The sequence below is a fragment of the Manis javanica genome, chromosome 2 (assembly GCF_040802235.1).
Source record: "Manis javanica isolate MJ-LG chromosome 2, MJ_LKY, whole genome shotgun sequence".
NCBI classification, from domain to species: Eukaryota; Metazoa; Chordata; class Mammalia; order Pholidota; family Manidae; genus Manis; species Manis javanica.
This window is the reverse complement of record NC_133157.1, coordinates 115514831-115533893: the sequence shown is the minus strand read 5'-3', so window position 1 is coordinate 115533893 and position 19063 is coordinate 115514831. Positions and strand designations below refer to the sequence as shown.

General features: G+C 38.2%; 2 protein-coding genes across 28 annotated transcripts in view; one reads left to right on the top strand and one right to left on the bottom strand.

The window, feature by feature from the left end:
- The window catches only part of NSUN6 (NOP2/Sun RNA methyltransferase 6), a 115447-nt gene that overhangs the window by 59744 nt on the left and 36640 nt on the right, over positions 1-19063 (top strand). For 12 of the 17 annotated variants that reach the window (XM_073229169.1, XM_017653337.3, XM_073229175.1 and 9 more), the window contains 5 exons: positions 6725-6873; positions 9871-9996; positions 11551-12545; positions 12860-13056; positions 15722-15847. In XM_073229169.1, the coding sequence (XP_073085270.1) occupies positions 6725-6873; positions 9871-9996; positions 11551-11763 (488 nt within the window). In that variant the 3' untranslated portion in view covers positions 11764-12545; positions 12860-13056; positions 15722-15847. The remainder of the gene's footprint in view (positions 1-6724; positions 6874-9870; positions 9997-11550; positions 12546-12859; positions 13057-15721; positions 15848-19063) is intronic. The other 5 variants (XM_017653325.3, XM_037000728.2, XM_017653331.3 and 2 more) reach the window with 4 other exon arrangements.
- Positions 16033-19063, bottom strand: part of CACNB2 (calcium voltage-gated channel auxiliary subunit beta 2) — a 401898-nt gene continuing 398867 nt past the window's right edge. For all 11 annotated transcript variants that reach the window (XM_037000664.2, XM_037000678.2, XM_037000702.2 and 8 more), the window contains 2 exons: positions 18218-18403; positions 16033-17394 (listed from right to left, as the gene is read on the bottom strand). In XM_037000664.2, coding sequence (XP_036856559.1) covers positions 16912-17394; positions 18218-18403 — 669 coding nt within the window. In that variant the 3' untranslated portion in view covers positions 16033-16911. The remainder of the gene's footprint in view (positions 17395-18217; positions 18404-19063) is intronic.

The window sequence follows — 19063 nt, the reverse complement described above, 5'->3', positions numbered from 1 at the left end:
CATCCATGTTGCAAATTGTAGGATTTGTTTTCTTCTTATGGCTGAATAATATTCCACTGTGTATATGTACCACATCCTCTTTATCCACTCATCTACTGATGGACACTTAGGTTGCCTCCATTTCTTGGCTATTGTAAATAGTGCTGCGATAAACATAGGGATCCATCTGTCTTTTTCAAACTGGGCTGCTGTATTCTTAGGGTAAATTCCTAGAAGTGGAATTCCTGGGTCAAATGGTATTTCTATTTTGAGCATTTTGAGGAACCTCCATACTGCTTCCCACAATGGTTGAACTAATTTGCATTACCACCAGCAGTGTAGGAGAGTTCCCCTTTCTCCACAACCTCACCAACATTTGTTGTTGTTTGTCTTTTGGATGGTGGCGATCCTTACTGGTGTGAGGTGATGTTTCATTGTGGTTTTAATTTGCATTTCTCTGATGACAAGCGATGTGGAGCATCGTTTCATGTGTCTGTTGGCCTACTGAATTTCTTCTTTGGAGAACTGTTTCTTCAGCTCCTCTGCCCATTTTTTAGTTGGATTGTTTACTTTTTGTTTGTTGAGGTGTGTGAGCTCTTTATATATTTTGGATGTCAACCCTTTATCAGATCTGTCATTTATGAATATATTCTCCCATACTGTAGGGTACCTTTTTGTTTTATTGATGGTGTCCTTTGCTGTACAGAAGCTTTTCAGCTTGATAGAGTCCCATTTGTTCATTTTCGCTTTTGTTTCCCTTGCCTGGGGAGATATGTTCATGAAGAAGTTGCTCATGTTTATGTCCCAAGAGATTTTTGCCTTGTTTTTTCTAAGAGTTTAATGGTTTCATTACTTACATTCAGGTCTTTGATCCATTTTGAATTACTTTTGTGTATGGGGTTAGACAGTGATCCAGTTTCATTCTCTTACATGTAGCTGTCCTGTTTTGCCAGTACCATCTGTTGAAGAGGCTGTCATTTCCCCTTTGTATGTCCATGGCTCCTTCATCATATATTAATTGACCATATATGTTTGGGTTAATGTCTGGAGTCTCTATTCTGTTCCACTGGTCTGTGGCTCTGTTCTTGTGCCGGTACCAAACTGTCTTGATTAAAGTGGCTTTGTAGTAGAGCTTGAAGTTGGGGAGCAAGATCTCCCCCACTTTATTCTTCCTTCTCAGGATTGCGTTGGCTATTTGGAGTCTTTGGTGTTTCCATATTAATTTTTGAACTATTTGTTCTAGTTTGTTGAAGAATGTTGTTGGTAATTTGATAGGGATTGCATCGAATCTGTATATTGCATTGGGCAGGATGGCCATTTTGACGATATTAATTCTTCCTAGCCAAGAGCATGGGATGAGTTTCCATTTGTTAGTGTCCTCTTTAATTTCTCTTAAGAGTGTCTTATAGTTTTCAGGGTATAGGTCTTTTCACTTCCTTGGTAAGTTTTATTCCTAGGTATTTTATTCTTTTTGATGTAATTGTGAATGGAATTGTTTCCTGATTTCTTTCTATTAGTTCTTTGTTAGTGTATAAGAAAGCCACAGATTTCTGTGTGTTAATTTTGTATCCTGCAACTTTGCTGTATTCCGATATCAGTTCTAGTAGTTTTGGAGTGGAGTCTTTAGGGTTTTTTATGTACAATATCATGTCATCTGCAAACAGTGACAGTTTAACTTCTTCTTTACCAATTTGGATTCCTTGTATTTCTTTGTTTTGTCTAATTGCTGTGGCTAGGACCTCCAGTACTATGTTGAACAACAGTGGGGAAAGTGGCATCCCTGTCCTGTTTCTGATCTCAGAGGAAAGCCTTCAGCTTTTCGCTGTTCAGGATGATGTTAGCTGTGGGTTTATCATATATGGCCTTTATTATGTTGAGGTACCTGCCCTCTATTCCCATTTTGTTGAGAGTTTTTATCATGAATGGATGTTGAATTTTGTCAAATGCTTTTTCAACATCTATGGAGATGATCATGTGGTTTTTGTCCTTCTTTTTGTTGATGTGGTGGATGATGTCGATGGATTTTTGGATGTTGTACCATCCTTGCATCCCTGGGATGAATCCCACTTGGTCATGGTGTATGATCCTTTTGATGTATTTTTGAATTCGGTCTGCTAATATTTTGTTGAGTATTTTTTGCATCTACGTTCCTCAGGGATATTGGTCTGTAATTTTCTTTTTTGGTGGGGTCTTTGCCTGGTTTTGGTATTAGGGTGATGTTGGCTTCATAGAATGAGTTTGGGAGTATTCTCTCCTCTTCTATTTTTTGGAAAACTTTAAGGAGAATGGGTATTATATCTTCTTTGTATGTCTGATAAAATTCCACGGTAAATCCATCTGTCCCGGGTTTTTTTTTTCTTGGGTAGTTTTTTGATTACCACTTCAATTTCTTTGCTGGTAATTGGTTTGTTTAGATTTTGTGTTTCTTCTTTGGTCAGTCTTAGAAGGTTGTATTTTTCTAGGAAGTTGTCCATAGGTATTCCAGCTTCTTAGCATATAGGTTTTCATAGTAGTCTTTAATAATTCTTTATGTATCTGTTGGGTCTGTCATGATGTTTCCTTTCTTGTTTCTGATTCCGTTGATGTGTGTTGATTCTCTTTTTCTCTTAATAAGTCTGGCTAGAGGCTTATCTATTTTGTTTATTTTCTCAAAGAACCAGCTCTTGGTTTCATTGATTTTTTTTCTATTGTTTTATTCTTTTCAATTTTGTTTATTTCTTCTCTGATCTTTATTATGTCCCTCCTTATGTTGACTTTAGGCCTCATTTGTTGTTCTTTTTCCAATTTTGATAATTGTGACATTAGACTATTCATTTGGGTTTGTTCTTCCTTCTTTAAATATGCTTGGAATGCTATATACTTTCCTCTTAAGACTGCTTTCGCTGCGTCCCACAGAAGTTGGGGCTTTGTGTTGTTGTTGTCATTTATTTCCATATATTGCTGGATCTCAATTTTAATTTGGTCGTTGATCCATTGACTATTTAGGAGTGTGTTGTTAAGCCTCCATGTTTGTGAGCCTTTTTGGTTTCTTTGTGCAATTTATTTCTAGTTTTATACCTTTGTGGTCTGAAACGTTGGTTGGTAGGATTTCAATATTTTGGAATTTACTGAGGCTCTTTGTGTGGTCTAGTATGTGGTCTATTCTGGAGAATGTTCCATGTGCACTTGAGAAGAATGTGTATCCTGTTGCTTTTGGGTGCAGATTTCTATAGATGTCTTTAGGTCCATCTTTTCTAGTGTGTTGTTCAGTGCCTCTGTGTCCTTACTTATTTTCTGTCTGGTGGATCTGTCCTTTGGAGTGAATGGTGTGTTGAAGTCTCTTAAAATGAATGCATTGCATTCTGTTTCCTCCTTTAGTTCTGTTAGTATTTATTTCACATATTCTGGTGCTCCTGTGTTACATACATATATATTTATAATGGTTATATTCTTTTGTTGGACTGAGCCCTTTATCATTATGTAATGTCCTTCTTTATCTCTTGTTACTTCCTTTCTTTTGAAGTCTATTTTGTCTGATACTAGTACTGCAACACCTGCTTTTTTCTCCCTGTTGTTTGCATGAAATATCTTTTTCCATCCGTTGACTTTTAGTCTGTGCATGTCTTTGGGTTTGAGGTGAGTCTCTTGTAAGCAGCATATAGATGGGTCTTGTTTTTTTATCCATTCAGTGATTCTGTGTCTTTTGATTGGTGCATTCAGTTCATTTACATTTAGGGTGATTATCGATAGGTATGTACTTATTGCCATTTCAGGCTTTAAATTCGTGGTTACCAAAGGTTCCAGGTTACTTTCCTTACTATCTAAGAGTCTAACTTAACTCAGTTAGTATGCTGTTACAAACACAATCTAAAGGTTCTTTTCTATTTCTCCTCCTTTTTCTTCCTACTATGTTCTTTATATATTAGGTATCAAATTCTGTACTTTTTGTCTATTCCTTGATTGACTTTGGGGATAGTCAATTTAATTTTGCAGTTGCCTTGCAATCAGCTGCTCCACCCTCCCTACCGTGGTTTTACTGCATCTGGTGACAGCTATCCAACCCTAGGAACACTTCCATCTATAGCAGTCCCTCCAAAATAGACTGCAGAGATGGTTTGTGGGAGGTAAAGTCTCTCAGCTTTTGCTTATCTGGAAATTGTTTAATCCCTCCTTCAAATTTAAATGATAATCTTGCCAGATAAAGTAATCTTGGTTCCAGGCCCTTCTGCTTCATGGCATTAAATACATCATGCCATTCCCTTCTGGCCTGTATGTTTTCTGCTGAGAATTCTGATGTTAGCCTGATGGGCTTTCCTTTGTATGTCATCTTTTTTCTGCCTCTGGCTGCTTTTAACAGTCTGTCCTCATCCTTGATCTTTCCCATTTTAATTACTATGTGTCTTGGTGTTGTCTTCTTTGGGTCCCTTGTATTGAGAGATCTGTGGATATCCATGGCCTGAGAGACTATATCCCTCCCCAGACTGGGGAAGTTTTCATCAACTACCTCCTCAAAGACACTTTCTATCCCTTTCTGTCTCTCTTTTTCTTCTGGTATCCCTATAATGTGAATATTGTTGTGCTTGGATTGGTCATACAGTTCTGTGAATATTCTTTCATTTTTAGGGATCCTTTTTTCTCTCTGTGCCTCAGCTTCTTTTTATTCCTTTTCTCTAGTTTCTATTTCATTTATTGTCTCCTCCACCGTATCCAACCTGCTTTTAATTCCCTTCATTGTGCTCTTCAACGATTGGATCTCCGACCTGAATTAATTCCTGAGTTCTTGGATGTCTTTCCGTTCCTCCATTAGAATGTTGATGATTTTTATTTTGAACTCCCTTTCAGGAAGAGTCACAAGGTCCATATCGTTTAAATCTTTCTTGGGACTTGTATTAATTATTTTACTCTGGACAAGGTTCCTTTTGCGATTAATGTTTGTATATGGCGCCCTCTAGTGTCCAGAAGCTCTATTCTGGAGCTGCTCAGCCCCGGAAGCAATGTTGGGGGTCGCAGGGGAGTGGTACCGGTTCCTGGGGGGAGGAAAGAGCTGTTCTCCGCCTCCCGGCTGCTGTGCCTGTCTCCACTGCCTGAGCTAGTGGGCCCGTCACACAGGTATAAGTTTTTGTCCCAGAACAGCCAGATACGGATCCCTGCTTTCCACAAGCAGCCGGAATCCCAGTCTCCCCAGGAACTCTGCCTGTATTAACTTTCCAACCCAGTAGTCATGCGAGTCTCATGAAAGCACCATGAAATGTAGGTTTGTGCTCCCAGAGCAGATCTCCTGAGCTAGGTATTCAGCAGCCCCAACCCTTCTACTCCCTCCCTGCTCCGTTTCTCTTCCTCCTGCCCGTGAGCTGGGGTGGGGGAAGGGCTCTGGTCCCACGGAGCCACAGCTCTGGTATGTTACCCTGTTCAGTGAGGTCTGCTCTTTTCTCCATGTATATGCAGTCTGACGCCATCCTCTTTCCTGTTGCTCTCTCAGGATTAGTTGCACCAATTAAATTTTCTAATTGTATCCAGTTTTAGTAGGAAGCCTTTGTCTCTCCTCTCACACCGCCATCTTTTATCCGTATCTCAGTGGGGAAGATTTTTAAGGCATGAAAGCAAATGTAGAGCTCAACAAGGAAAAATACACATTTAATACTCAACAATTACATGTGTATAAAAACAAAAAGAAATCTAAGGCAGATGACTGTGTGGAAAATATTTGTAAAAAATTTAAAGGAGAGATTAATATCCTTTATTAGAGATTATCTAATCAACAAGAAAAAAAAACATTCTCGGTAGAAAAATGGCATAAACAAAGAATGTGACTATATAAAGAAAAAACACAAATGGCCAACAAAATAATTACCAGCTTTGATGACGATTTTGGGAAAACAAGTACACTAATTATAATCGAAGTGTAAATTGGTATATTCTTTCTAGAGGATTTTATTGTATGTAGCAAAAGCCTTAAAAATAATTTACTTTTAAAAGTATTCTGAGGCAGTAGTAAGAAAGCAAGGATGGTTATAGATGGAATGAGTTCAGTTGATTAGCGCTTGTGTCTGAGATTTTTGCAATCAGAGAAAAGCGGAAGGTTATCTTGGAGTAAGATGTGAACATTGCTATAAGTTCTGTAGGTAATCAACCAGTTTCTTAAAAACAGCCAGCACCAATATCTTGCTTTGTAGTCAACATAAGTATATAAGAGACTGTTTAGTTTCATGGCTTTGTCCAGTAACATTAAATAGATCAGAAGTTGAAGTGGAGAAAATTATTCAAGTGAATGCAAAGGGAAACTTGTGGAAGATTGGATCCGGGAGGCTGTTGACTCTTTCTAGAGCATAGCCGTACTGATGACCATGGACGCAAGGAGACAGAGGAAGCACACAAACGGTGTATCTGACTAAAATCTAATAGGTGCTCTCTTTTTCTGGGGCAGACTTCAGTAGGTATTACCAAGAGAAGTGTTAGCACTCAGTATGACTAGAATCAATTCCGGGTCCTGGCTCTGATGAACTGTGGGAAACAAGGTCTCATTTGGTGAGGCCTGGGTTTGCACTGTATCAACAGAATAACCCTCAACTATAATAATTGCATATTTAACCGTTTTGCCTGGTAGCCAGAACTAGTTTCAGCAGGTACTTGATTGAAGAGAAAAGGTTTTTCCTTACTTTCTATTCTAGCTTATGATTTAAAATCCCTGATCATTTTAATATCTCAGGCATTTTCTATTCTAGACCAGTAGGGCAGGAAACAAATACATTTATAACTCTCTTTATAGGAGGACCTCCATTTTTGCCAGAATCTTTTGACCGAATTCTTCTTGATGCTCCCTGCAGTGGACTAGGACAGAGACCAAACATGGCTTGTTCCTGGACTTTGAAGGAAGTGACATCATATCAACCATTACAACGAAAACTCTTCACTGTGGTATGTGTGAAAGTTAACTTTCACTAGTTTGATGTTTATAAGACTGAGAACAGTGTTTATAGCAGGATTATTCACAATAACCAAAATGTGGAAACAAGCCAAGTGTCCATCAGAGGATGAAAGAGTAAGCAAAATGAGGTGTGTACATGCAGTCAGAATGAAATTACAACACACACTACAACATGGATGAACTTTGAAAACATGCTAAGTGATGTAAGCCTGACACAAAAAGACAAATACTGTCTGATTCAATGTATGTGACATAATTAGAAGAGGCAAAGTCATGGAGATGAAAGCAGAAGGGGTTACCAGGGGCTGGAGGGACAAGGAGAATGGGGAGTTATTGTTTAATGGTTACAGAGATTGAGTTTAGAATGATGAAAAAGTTCTGGAGACAGATAATGGCTGTGGTTGCATGACAGTGTGAATGTATTTAATGTCACTAAATTGTACACTTAAAATGGTTAAAGTGATAAATTTGGTGATAAATATCTTATCACACAAAAAAGGACAATGACCTAGTTTAAATGTAAGGAGCTTCCATGTTGAAAACTTTCTTTTAACTTTTTTTCATTACAGGCAATTGTAGAATTTCTTCACTGAGACCTTTAATGAATTTTGAACATCCTGTTCTATCTTCAAAAAGTCATAGGTTCTTAATATATAGTTACTAATCTGTATAAAGAATTGGATATAAAATAAATTGCTCTTTTTTTATAGGGGTCCTGGATCATCTTAGTGTGTTAGAAGTAGGAAGTCTAATAGAGGGAAACACATTGATAAAAAGGGGAAGTAGCTGTCCAGTGTAGGATATAGAAGAACCATAAGAACTTTGCAAATGTAGCTAGTCTGTAGTATGATTCAGAGGAAGCCCAAATAGGACATTTGAGGATTTCTCTGCTTTGCAAAAATGATTCAGATTTCACAGAAAATAAGATTGCATTTGATCAAAGATGATTTTATTATTTCCTCTCAGCCCTCTAATTTTAAACACATAGGCTACAACAATAATGGGTACATTATTCAGTCTCTAAAGTTGTCCTTGAGCACATTTCTGTGGATCTCTCCTGGTGTCTCCTTTAATACACAAAGGTGGCACTGGCAGTAGATTATTCAACTTTTTCTTCCTCTGTACAGTTCCTGAAGAACACAGCCTGGCAGTGAGAACAACAAGCATCAAAAGAGCAGCTTTCCTTACTCCTGAAACCCACTTTGACTTGAGAGTAAAATTAGGATACCGTTTTAAGAAACTTGGTGTTTTGTTCTTTTTGGTCAGAGCAGGAAGAAAATGAAGGCTACTTAGGAGTAGTTGCATTGATTTCAATGAAAAGGTGACACTGTGTGAGAGAGAATTTAGAATATAGCTGGTATGCTATGTGGCATGGATAGAAATCAATTGGGGATGTGGACTTTGTAGAGTCAGATGCATCTTGATTGGAACTATGATTCCTCCACATAATGACTGAGTGACCATTTTCGTAGCTGAGAAATGGTCATAACGACTCTACTGAATAGGTTACTCCATTGGAGATCATAACCACACAGGCTAGGGGTATGGTTAAAAGTAAATTGAGAAAATCCATGCCAAATGTTAAAACAAAAACTGGCACATAGTAATAAAGCTTAAATTTTGATCAACATACTGTAGTTAAGAAAGCACTGGTATATTCTTTCCATATGTATATAGATATATACACACATACATATATTAAAGATTTTCATTTGAATTTTAAAAATAAAATCTGGGAATTTGAAAAGATAAACCTTAGTTTTATTTGGGACAAATTCAAACTGTGTTTTGTGTAACACCTTATTTTCATATTCATGTATTTACTGGACCTACTGTTGAGCACCTACCACATATGTACACTAATCTGGATGCTAACAACACAGTTGAGAAAAAACAAACAATCCCTGTCTTTCTTCTGGGGTGTCTGTTATAATTGGGGAGGAAAAGAAACATGAGTAAGTTATGTAGTTTGTTGCAAGGCAACAGTCCTACAGAGCAAACTAAAGGAAGAAAGAGGAATAGGTATGCTGGATTTGCAGTGTTTCACAAGGTCGTCAGGGAGGACATTGCTGGAAAGGTGACATTTAAGCAAAGATAAAATTGTGAACAAACAATGCAGAGAATTAGAAGAGCTTTCTTAGCTCATGCACAGATCCTGAGGTGGGAGTGTGCCGGGCGGGTTCCAGAAGAGCAGAGGCCAGTGTTGCTAAAAGCAGAGTGAGCACAGTGTAGGAGGTGAGGCCAGAAAGGCAGCAAGAGGCCTGCTTTGTGTAGGGGTTTGAAAGCCACTATAAGGGCCTGGGCTTTGACTCCCAAGTGATCATGGAGGGCAGGTAGGGTTTTGAGCTGAGAACTGCAACTTTTAACAGCACTGCTCTGTTGAGAACAGATGGTAGGAGGGCAAGGGAGGAAGCAGGTAGACCAAGGAGGAGACTAGTAATTCAGGCAAAAGATATGGACCAGAATGATAGTTGTAGAAGTAGCCAAGTTCTAGATATATTTTGAAGGTTGAGCAAACAGGATTTGCTCATGGATGGGGAATGTGAGAAAAAGAAAGGCATAAAAAAACCTACCATTTGGGGCTTGACCATTGGGAAGGATGGAAATATTTCTCCAGTAGGTTTCAGAGGGAAGATAGGAGTTTAGTTTGCACATGTCAGATTTGATAGTAGAAATATTGAAAAGGCAATTGAATATGAGAGTATGGAATTCAAGAACTGTAAATTTGTGTTTTCCACATCAAAAATGGTATCTAAAGTCGTGAAACTGAACGATGGTATTTGGGAAAGTCTTGATTTAAATGGACTATAATAGTTCCAAGACAATGAAATGTATCTGGTCTGGAACATTTAATTAGATATAAAATCCAGTCATACAGAACATCATTTTATTTATCCCAAACACTTGAAAGACACCACACAGAAATAAAATCCCTTGAAATATTTATTTGATCTCAGGTACGTATAATTTTATCACATTTTCTTTAGGCAGTTGAGCTGCTGAAGCCGGGGGCTGTGCTGGTTTATAGTACATGCACAGTCACACTGGCAGAAAATGAAGAGCAGGTTGCCTGGGCCCTCAGAACATTTCCTTGCCTTCAGCTTCATCCCCAGGTAAGAACCATTTGGTTTTCTCTGTATAATCTAATAAATCAGAGAAGATGAAACATGGTGATAAACACAACGTGTTATATGAAGAAATATGTCTGAAATAGTGCAAAAAGAGGAATGTTTCTCCAATTATATCCATTTTAGACTGGCCAGAGTTTTCATATCTGGAGTTTGTCCCTGTCTTCATTCCTTGCCATTGTGTTAAAATGCCAGAGAGCCATATTTGTATGTTTCTTTCACTTGTGACTCTTGTTCATGTTAATTGTTTCCAGAAAGTTGGGGGTACTTTTCACCTAGCAGTCCTAGATTTTTCTTATATGGAAAATGTTGAGCATTTTTTCTTAAGTCACACCAAAGCCCAAACAGGTGTTAGTAACGAGGATATCAAAAGACTAGCCAAGAGGAGAAGAAATGGCCCAAGATTACTGATGCTTTATGGTTTCTTATATAAAATATGTAAAATTTAAAAAGTTTTCTTGTACTTTATCTACCACTGTCTTTCTGTTATGGTTTTTATTAAGACTATACTTAGGACTAGATTTTTAACTCATGATGTTCAAGATTAATTTTAAATCTGAAATAATGCTCACATTCATTCAGGTACATTGGATGTCTAATTTCAGTACCTTTCTATACAGAATTCTAGTTAGGTAATACATAAAAGGCAATCTGGAGAGGTTTCTTGACTCAGAATTTAAGGCAATATATTTTAGACAAAAGGGAGACTATGGAATTCACTTTGTGTGTGTGTGTGTACATATACTCAATGTATATCTAAAACAGATGGATTTTTTTCCCCCATGGGTTAATAAGCAATAGGTTTCCAGACATAAATCTAAGAAAATAAACCTTTAACAATATAGATACTTGTCTGTGAAATGGTGACTTAAGATTATGGATCTTTTGAAGTACTGGTTTGCAAGTATCACTCAATTCCTAATGAATCTGTATTCCTGTGAACTAATGATATAGCCTTTATTATCTCTTCCTGATGGATTCGAGTACATTTAAAACAACAAAAAAGAGAACTTGTATCATCTAATTGTTATGGATCAGAAAGAGGCAACTTTAGAGGCCCAGAGTCAGATAAATAAAACTGAATTTTTATCCATTGCTGTTACTGGTAAAAATATTCCATTTATTGAGTGCCCACTGTATGCCAGGCATTATACCACCTTATTTAGGACTCAGTGAATATTTTATCTGTCTGTAGATGAGCAAAGAGTAGGTCACACAGCTTAAGTGTGGCAGAGTTGTGATTTGAATCCATGTGTTTCTAACTGTGAAGCTCAGGCCTTTTGAAATGTTATGGTATATGATAAGCATGTGGGGGCCATAAGAGCTGCTCCCTCATCAGATGACAATAGACTGTTTTGCCACTCAACTAGCCAGAAGAACAGCATGGGCATTCCATAAAATAAAAGGTATTTACTCATTGTTCTATTTTTGGAATTTGTGGTAGCTACAACTCAATTCTTTCTCTCAACTGACATTGTACACAGGCACACTTACTAATTATAGGATGTTCATCCATATTCATTCATTTTCTCCAAATAGGAACCACAGATTGGAGGAGCAGGAATGATGGGAGCTGGCCTCTCGCTTGAACAACTGAAACAGCTGCAGCGATTTGATCCATCTGTTGTGCCATTACTGGACACTGACATTGATTCTCTCAGAGATGCCGTAACAGGAGACATGATTTGGCTGGCAAATAAGGATTGTATAGGTTTTTTCATAGCAAAATTCATAAAAGGCAAATACACATAGGAGAAGGATCTTTAGAAGTGAAATTCCAAACATAGGTGTTTTTTTTCCTTAAACTGTTATCCAGCTAAGTGATTGATGTCATGATTGCTAAGGACACAGAAAACATTGCTAGCTTTTTCACCAGGGGTTAAGAGACTTGCTCAAGACTGCTTCATAAGGAAGTAGTTGGGAGTGATAGGAGATTATATTTTGTGTTTTTAAAATACTTTTTTGTGTATTGATTTAGCAGAGTATAGAGAAAAGGAGATGCCTACAGATGTCTGGAACATATTTTCATTTGGGGTCTTGTGTTTTAATTTGTAAAGAATGCAAGTCATATTTTAATGTTAAAATTGGTCAGTCTAACAGAAGGAATAAAATATTTGGTTATAAAAAAGGCTTTCTGTTCCTGAATTCATAAGTAGTAGTTCCTTAAGAATTCAGGGAATGGGAACGGTAACATTTTCCATGTGCCAGTAACTGAGCTGAGTATTTTACCTGCTTACCATTTGGTAAACTGCCTTTACTATGTTCGCCTTTTTTTTCATCATTTTAAAGTAAAAACTATCATGAATATTTTCTTTACTCTGTAGATCAAAAATATGAAAGTACTGCATAATTTGGGTGCCTCTGATCATCTATTGGAACACATCATGTGAGTTATTGGAGATGTGACCTGTGGGGAAAAGTGGCTTCTCATTCCTGGGAACTGGCCTGGCACTTCCCACTAGGTTTTGGTGTTCTCATATTGAACATGTTTCACAGAGCACCATCAGAAAAAGCAACTGTGACCATGATAATAGGTAAGACAAAAAAAAGGCCACTTGGTAATTAAATCTGAAATCAGATAAAAATGTTATCACCCAAGCACACATCCCCCTATAGTGGCCAAAGTGACTTAAAAAAAAATTATGAACTTAAGTTTACTTCATCCTCCCTGCTTTCTAGATAAGCTATATTAAAATATGCACTACCCAGCTATAAGTCAAAGGCTATCTCATGTAGTTAAATACATGTTTTGTTAACGTTCATTCAACTCACCCAAAACCTCCTGAGCATGGGGTACATAAAGTGGACAATTGGAAAGAATTGCCTAATTTTTTTTTCCCCCTCATAGGTTTCTGTTACGAATTTATTGTATCCGTCAAGATTGCAAGGTCTCTTGGGTCAGTTAAGATCTTTTAGAAGGCCTTTTATTTGAAGAAGCCTTTCCTGAACACTCTTCTCTGAAGTGGTTAGACTCTATTTCTCTGTGCGCCTGGTAGCCTAGTGCCATACTGCTCTCATGGCACGTGCCACATTCTAGTTTATCAGGTAAGCCCCTAGTACCAACCGTCAGACAGGAAAGCCCTGGAGGAAAGAACTCTGTCTTTTCCTGCTACTGCTTCAGAGCAGACCATCAGTATGTACTTACTGAATGACGGAAAAGGTACTCCAGCTTCTTGAGATCCAAAGTGGCTGACTCCTTTACATCCGTCCTTCTGTCTTATGTCCCGTAGATGTCATTTGACTAAAGGGAGAACACTGTTCCCCTGTGGTACTGCTAATTCTAGTGCTCAGAACACTTGCCCAAACTTTAAATGTGTTGTAAAAAATCCACAAAATCCCTTTCTTCTCATGCTTTCTGCAAAGCCTTATGGAACAAATATGGTAGAGAGGAGCTGAATAGCAACTATATAACCAACAATTAACAAAATATAAGCAATTCAGGCAAAACAGAAGAAAAATACGTGCATGTTGAAAACAGGATAAAGAATATTGTTAAATTTTTTCCTTTGATATAGACATTTTCAGTGGATTTCTTTCCTTGAAAGAATAAGGCAAATTGGGAAAAGAAAGCATTCAATCTTAAAAAGACACACATTTAAGAAAAAAAATACAATAAAAAGGAAAAAATCAGGGAAATGTGGAAGAAAATCAATATATTATCTTTTAACATAATCTAGTCTTTTAGATATTTCTGTGGAACAGAAAAAGCATTTTAATTCGACATCCTGTATCACATTATAGCTTAGAGTGAAGTACAAATAGTGAAAAATATAATTTAGCCAAAATTATACCACTGGTCCAGAACCATCTAGTTACCTGTTTTCTCTGTGTGATTCCTGATGTATTCAAAAGATGAGAGTATGTAAGACTAGCAGCATTACTCATTGAGCAAAGGGACAGGGTGAGGATTAATTTTGAAATCAAGGTAGATCTTTGTTTTTAAATTGAACAGTAAAATTCAAAATCTGAATCACGAATCAGAGTCAAGGTGGAAGGAAGTTAACTCTGCTGTGCTCTTCTCTTAGAAGATCCCTCACCTTCCATAAGCAATCATTTAGCCATTATGGAAGGATCACTAAAATAACATTAGAGATAGGCACTGCTTTTAAGGAAGATGCTCCACAGGTGGGAAATGGCATTGAATATTTAACATAATCTCAACTGTAACAATCAGCCCTAAAATAGCAATTAATACAACTAATAATAAGCAGTGCAGAAGCCAGCTCTTTGTTTTATATGAATGACTTCAAACTAGCTGACAGTGAATATTTACCAGGAATGCATAGCAGACCATGTTAAAAATGTGTCATTGTCCCAAAGTACAATGACTGAGACAGCCTACTTTTAGCAGCACCTTTTGTAACAGCAGTAGAGAAAAAGCATAGGAAAAATTAAAATGGTTTGACAAAACACCAGAACTACTTAAGCACATTTCCAGCATTTTCTAGGTTGACTACAAAAGTCATGATTCTACGAGTAGGTTAAGATGAAGCCTTTGCTGGGTGAAAAGACTAATTTTACATTCTAGAAGCCAGTAAAGCTCCCATTGTCCTTGGGACTATTTCATTTACACATATACACTGTTTACACATATGCCCACTATACACTTTCACATATAGGTGCTTTAGTGTCAAATCCTGCAATACAGTTTTTTGAGGAATATTCTGATTTGGACTAATGGGTGTTTCACAGTAAAGTGAGAAGCTAAGAATCCAGGTACAAAATTTTAAAAATGGAATCCATTTGCAGGACTGTTTGAAAGGGATTAGTGGCAGCAGCAAGACAGACCAAACACATCAAGAATTTAAATTTTCCAAAGTCATTAATTGGGATGGACTTTCATGTAGGAAAGGATGATGATCAGCAACATCTTAGTGTGATGAAAAGTTTATCAAATTAACGTTAACTGGAGTACAAGGTTTCCCATGATGTATTTTATATCAAAAATACAACTATTGTTTTTATATTCAATAAATTTATGTCACTAGTACAGAGCTAATTATCAAAGAGGTTGAGGGACATGTTTCATGTATTAGCTTATGAAACATAACTCATTTTTGAAACTGAATTTTCTTGGGGAGAGGGGAAATGAGTTTAAAAGCAAAACAAGAGATTAACTTATGTAACAAAATAATAATAATTACATAATGCAGCGATCTGAAGTTACGCAGTTATAGGTGGGCATTTTCCAGGGACAAACTAAAGTGCTAGGTATGAGCACACCTAATACTGTCTTACCTCTCCAGTCATAACTGGACAAAATTTTGCATTAGGAGACATGGAGAAGGTTTCAGCCTCAGAGTGACAAACATTTTATAAGCTGCGTACAGTGGTATCATTGAGGCTTGCACATAGAATCTTCTGGGTTCATGTAGGAAGATACTCCTAACATTCTGTTTACTTCAGGTCACCTCATTTTGCCCTGATTACTTCTGAAGAGCAGAAACTTTGGTTATAAGAAGCACTTTTAGGTTTTGACGAACACTGTTGGAGTTGGTGGTGGGGGTGAAAGGACGGTAAACTGGGGGATAAACAGGAACAACAGGCAAGGTTAGAAAAGGAAGTGGGAGAAGGTAGAAAAATTTATTTCCCCACGAAATAGATCTACAAGCGTGTAAACGTTTCATACTAAAACACTCGAACACACAACGATTGTACAGTTCCAGTGAAACACTCACAGTTAAAAATTGCCTGTATTTTTACTCTCTAGGAGCAAATACAAGGAGCCAGCAGATGAATGCTTTCCCAGTCGCCTTTGGCAGCAAGCTTCCTCACATTCCCTGACTGCTCAAGGGATCAGCAAAACAACACGTAGCACAATCAAATACAAAGCCAGGTGGGTGGAACTCTAGATCTCAGTCTAATTTCTTCATTCGTGTTCATTCAGATTCATCTCAGCCACTCTACACACAGACGCACATGCCTGCAGAGTTCCAGCTCGTATTCTCCAGTGCAGTGGCAAGACACTAGCTACTAAGAATGCGTCACGATCAGTGTGAACTGCATGGATTAGAACAACCGTGGAGTTCGGTTATATTTACTGTAATTTATGGTCAAAATTATAACTTACAAGGATGGTAAAACATTCAGAAACCAACCTGTTTCAAGTCAAGCAAACACACATATTTACAGTATGTACAAACTTCCTACTAGAATGGGGATGAGTGACTAGACAATGTTATTACAAATTTCCTGAATGTGGGCATTTCTAGTCCCTGTAATTCATAAAGCAAATCTGCTGACTTGGCATTAAGACTCTAAAATAGTGTGATCAAACTGATATATATATATATATAATATATAATTATAAGAAGGTGTGTGCAGAAATAACATTTACAAACTGTCTATACAGTACACAGTACTAGTACATAGAAAATAGATTCTAACTTTATGATCCCCTTTGTGTAAGGCAAGACTGAATCTGTCCCCAAATTTAGTCAGCCAGAGGTACAAGCAAGAAACAGTGGTCCATGGTTGAGTGAGTATGCAGATCAGGTGCCTACATATTAAAAATCTGGAGAATCAACAAATTCCACTTTTTTTTTTATCTGGGCCAATTCTGGCTTGCTGGATACAGTAATTAAATTTTGAAAACGTAAGTATGTTCCTTAAAATACTAATGCCACCTGGATGGCAGATTTTGTTCAAATGGCAGCTATCCCAGACAAGCCCAGTATACAGCCAGAGGACTGCAGCCATACTAGGTGAATTTATATAGCACTTACAAAAGGAAAAAAGTATTATGAATACTCTTTTTCATGCTATTGCTATTCAAGCAACAGCAATACAAAATATACAAGACAGATCACATGTGACTGCAATGCAGACCCCAAAGATTTAGTTTGAGAGTGGTGGTATACAAGACTAAAAAAAACAAAACAAAACACAAAAGGGCTAAAGTCATTGGCGGATATAGACATCCCTGTTCCACTCCCCAGCCTCATTCCGTTTTTTGGAGATCCCTTCATCCTTGTCACAGTAATGATCCTTGGATTTGTGCCGGCTCCGTGGCCTATTGCTTTCATTGTGGTCCTGCTCGCGATCCAGGTCCCGGGAACGGTGCCGAGACTCCCTGTGTCTGTGCTCACTGCTCCCATGGGGCTCATCTCTGTGGCTGTGGTCATGATGTGGGGTGTAGTGGTCATGGGGGGAATCTTCCTTTGGCTCCACATAGGCAGAGTCTCGACTCTCCTGGGTTTCTGAGTCAAAGGTCTCTTGCCTAGAGAGGACTCGATTTGTACCACTGCGATGGTTGTGGTGCTGCGCAGAGGAGGAGGAACGGTGCTGGGCTTTCCTGACTGGTTCCAGGCAGGGGTCTTCTTCAGCTCGGGAAGAGAAACGGGCAGGAGCAGAACGATCAGTCCTTTGAGCACTGTGAGAACCCTGGTGGTGAAGGGAGCCGAGCAAAAAGAATGAATGTGTCACAAAGGCAAGTCCATCCTTAGGAGCATTTAAAATGCTGAAATGAAATACAATCTAGTGCAGCTACTTACTCTTTTGATAACATCCAGTGGCATTTATACTAAGGTTTATACTTATTATATTGGACTCTAATTTCTAACTGCCTAGAAAAGTGCACAGAGTAACTTTTTTTTACTGAAGGAGGGAGGGCATTCTTTTATATGTTCTCTTGTGGTACAAAAACAAACCTTTGGGATTTTCAACACAGGTGTGTATATGTCACCACCTCCATTTGAATACCCTGTGGGGAGATTAAAAAGCCTTTCAATTTTGGCTTAAGGTATTAAAGGGGAAAAAAAGCACTGGTATTAATATAGTAACTCATTAATAACCACAACCCTATGAGAATAGGACATGGGACAATTATGCCAGCCACAGGAGATAGGCTGTGGTCTGTATTCCTAAGGCAGGGAGCAGATAAGGAACTCTCCAAAGTTTTATATACCTGGCAAGAGGTAGAGCTGGAATTTGAAACCACATGGTCTGATTTCAGTCTGTGGTGCTTAACAGGGATAGAAGGTGCATAGCAGGTTCTATCCCTGTTTTACAGAGCATGTAGTTGGGAGTTTTAACGTTTATATATGTTTGTAATACGTAATTGTTTCCTCTGCTTTTCTTACAAGTACAAAACTCAAGTGATTCAGCATGTGGCTCAGCTTGGAATAAGCAGTGCATGTCAGGGCTTGGATCCCAGTGATGTGACATGAGGTGGCCCAGTTTCTAGCCCAGAAAAAGGAGCCCTTACCTGTGAATTAGAGGCTTGAGTTGGGCTGACAGGTAGAGTTGAAGTGGCTAAGGTGCGGCTAAGGAGAGGGTTGGGGAGGGTGCTGCTGGGAGGATGGGTGGCCTTCCAATAGGCCTCCAGATAGTCAGCAAGGTGCTCACATGCATCCTCGAGCTGGTTCTCATCCAGGATCACATCAAACAGCTCCTGCAGAGGCAAGCATTGCACACTTGAACCAGCCCAGTACTGACTGTGTATCACATAAACACACACTCATAAAAGGAGGCTGACTGTCCTATTTAGTTAAATGTAAGAGTCTAGACCACTTGATATTTAACCAGTATCAATGACCAGAAAGTGAAGAAAGGTACAAGTTGCTAAGGACTTGGCAGAAAAGAGAGGTATATATAAAGAATCCAATCTGAGCAGTACAGCAAGGAGCCTGTATTTGACATGGTCCAAAACTTTAAAATAAGACTTCTTTTAGCTTCTGCTGTGCCTGTACTAAAAAACAAAACAAAACAAAATTTAGAAGTAATCTATAGGCCCAAAGCATGGTATGTAAATCAGGGGTTAAGAGTAGATTCTACCTGAATATAGTTCTAGGTCACTGATTATTTAGAAATTTGTTTTTACATGACCTCATATCAATTGCTCAGACAGATTTCAGAGCTGGCAACTTGCCTCCCTATGCTTAGAAGTAAATAATAAACCAACCCCAAATCTATTTTTCAAACCAAATATTTGAAACCACAGTCTCATTCCACTTAAACTGAGGTTACCACAGAGTTACTGTAGCTTTTGGTAGGCTATGGTCTTGATCTAGACACATACTAGGGCAGGAGGTGGGAAGAAATAACCACTGCT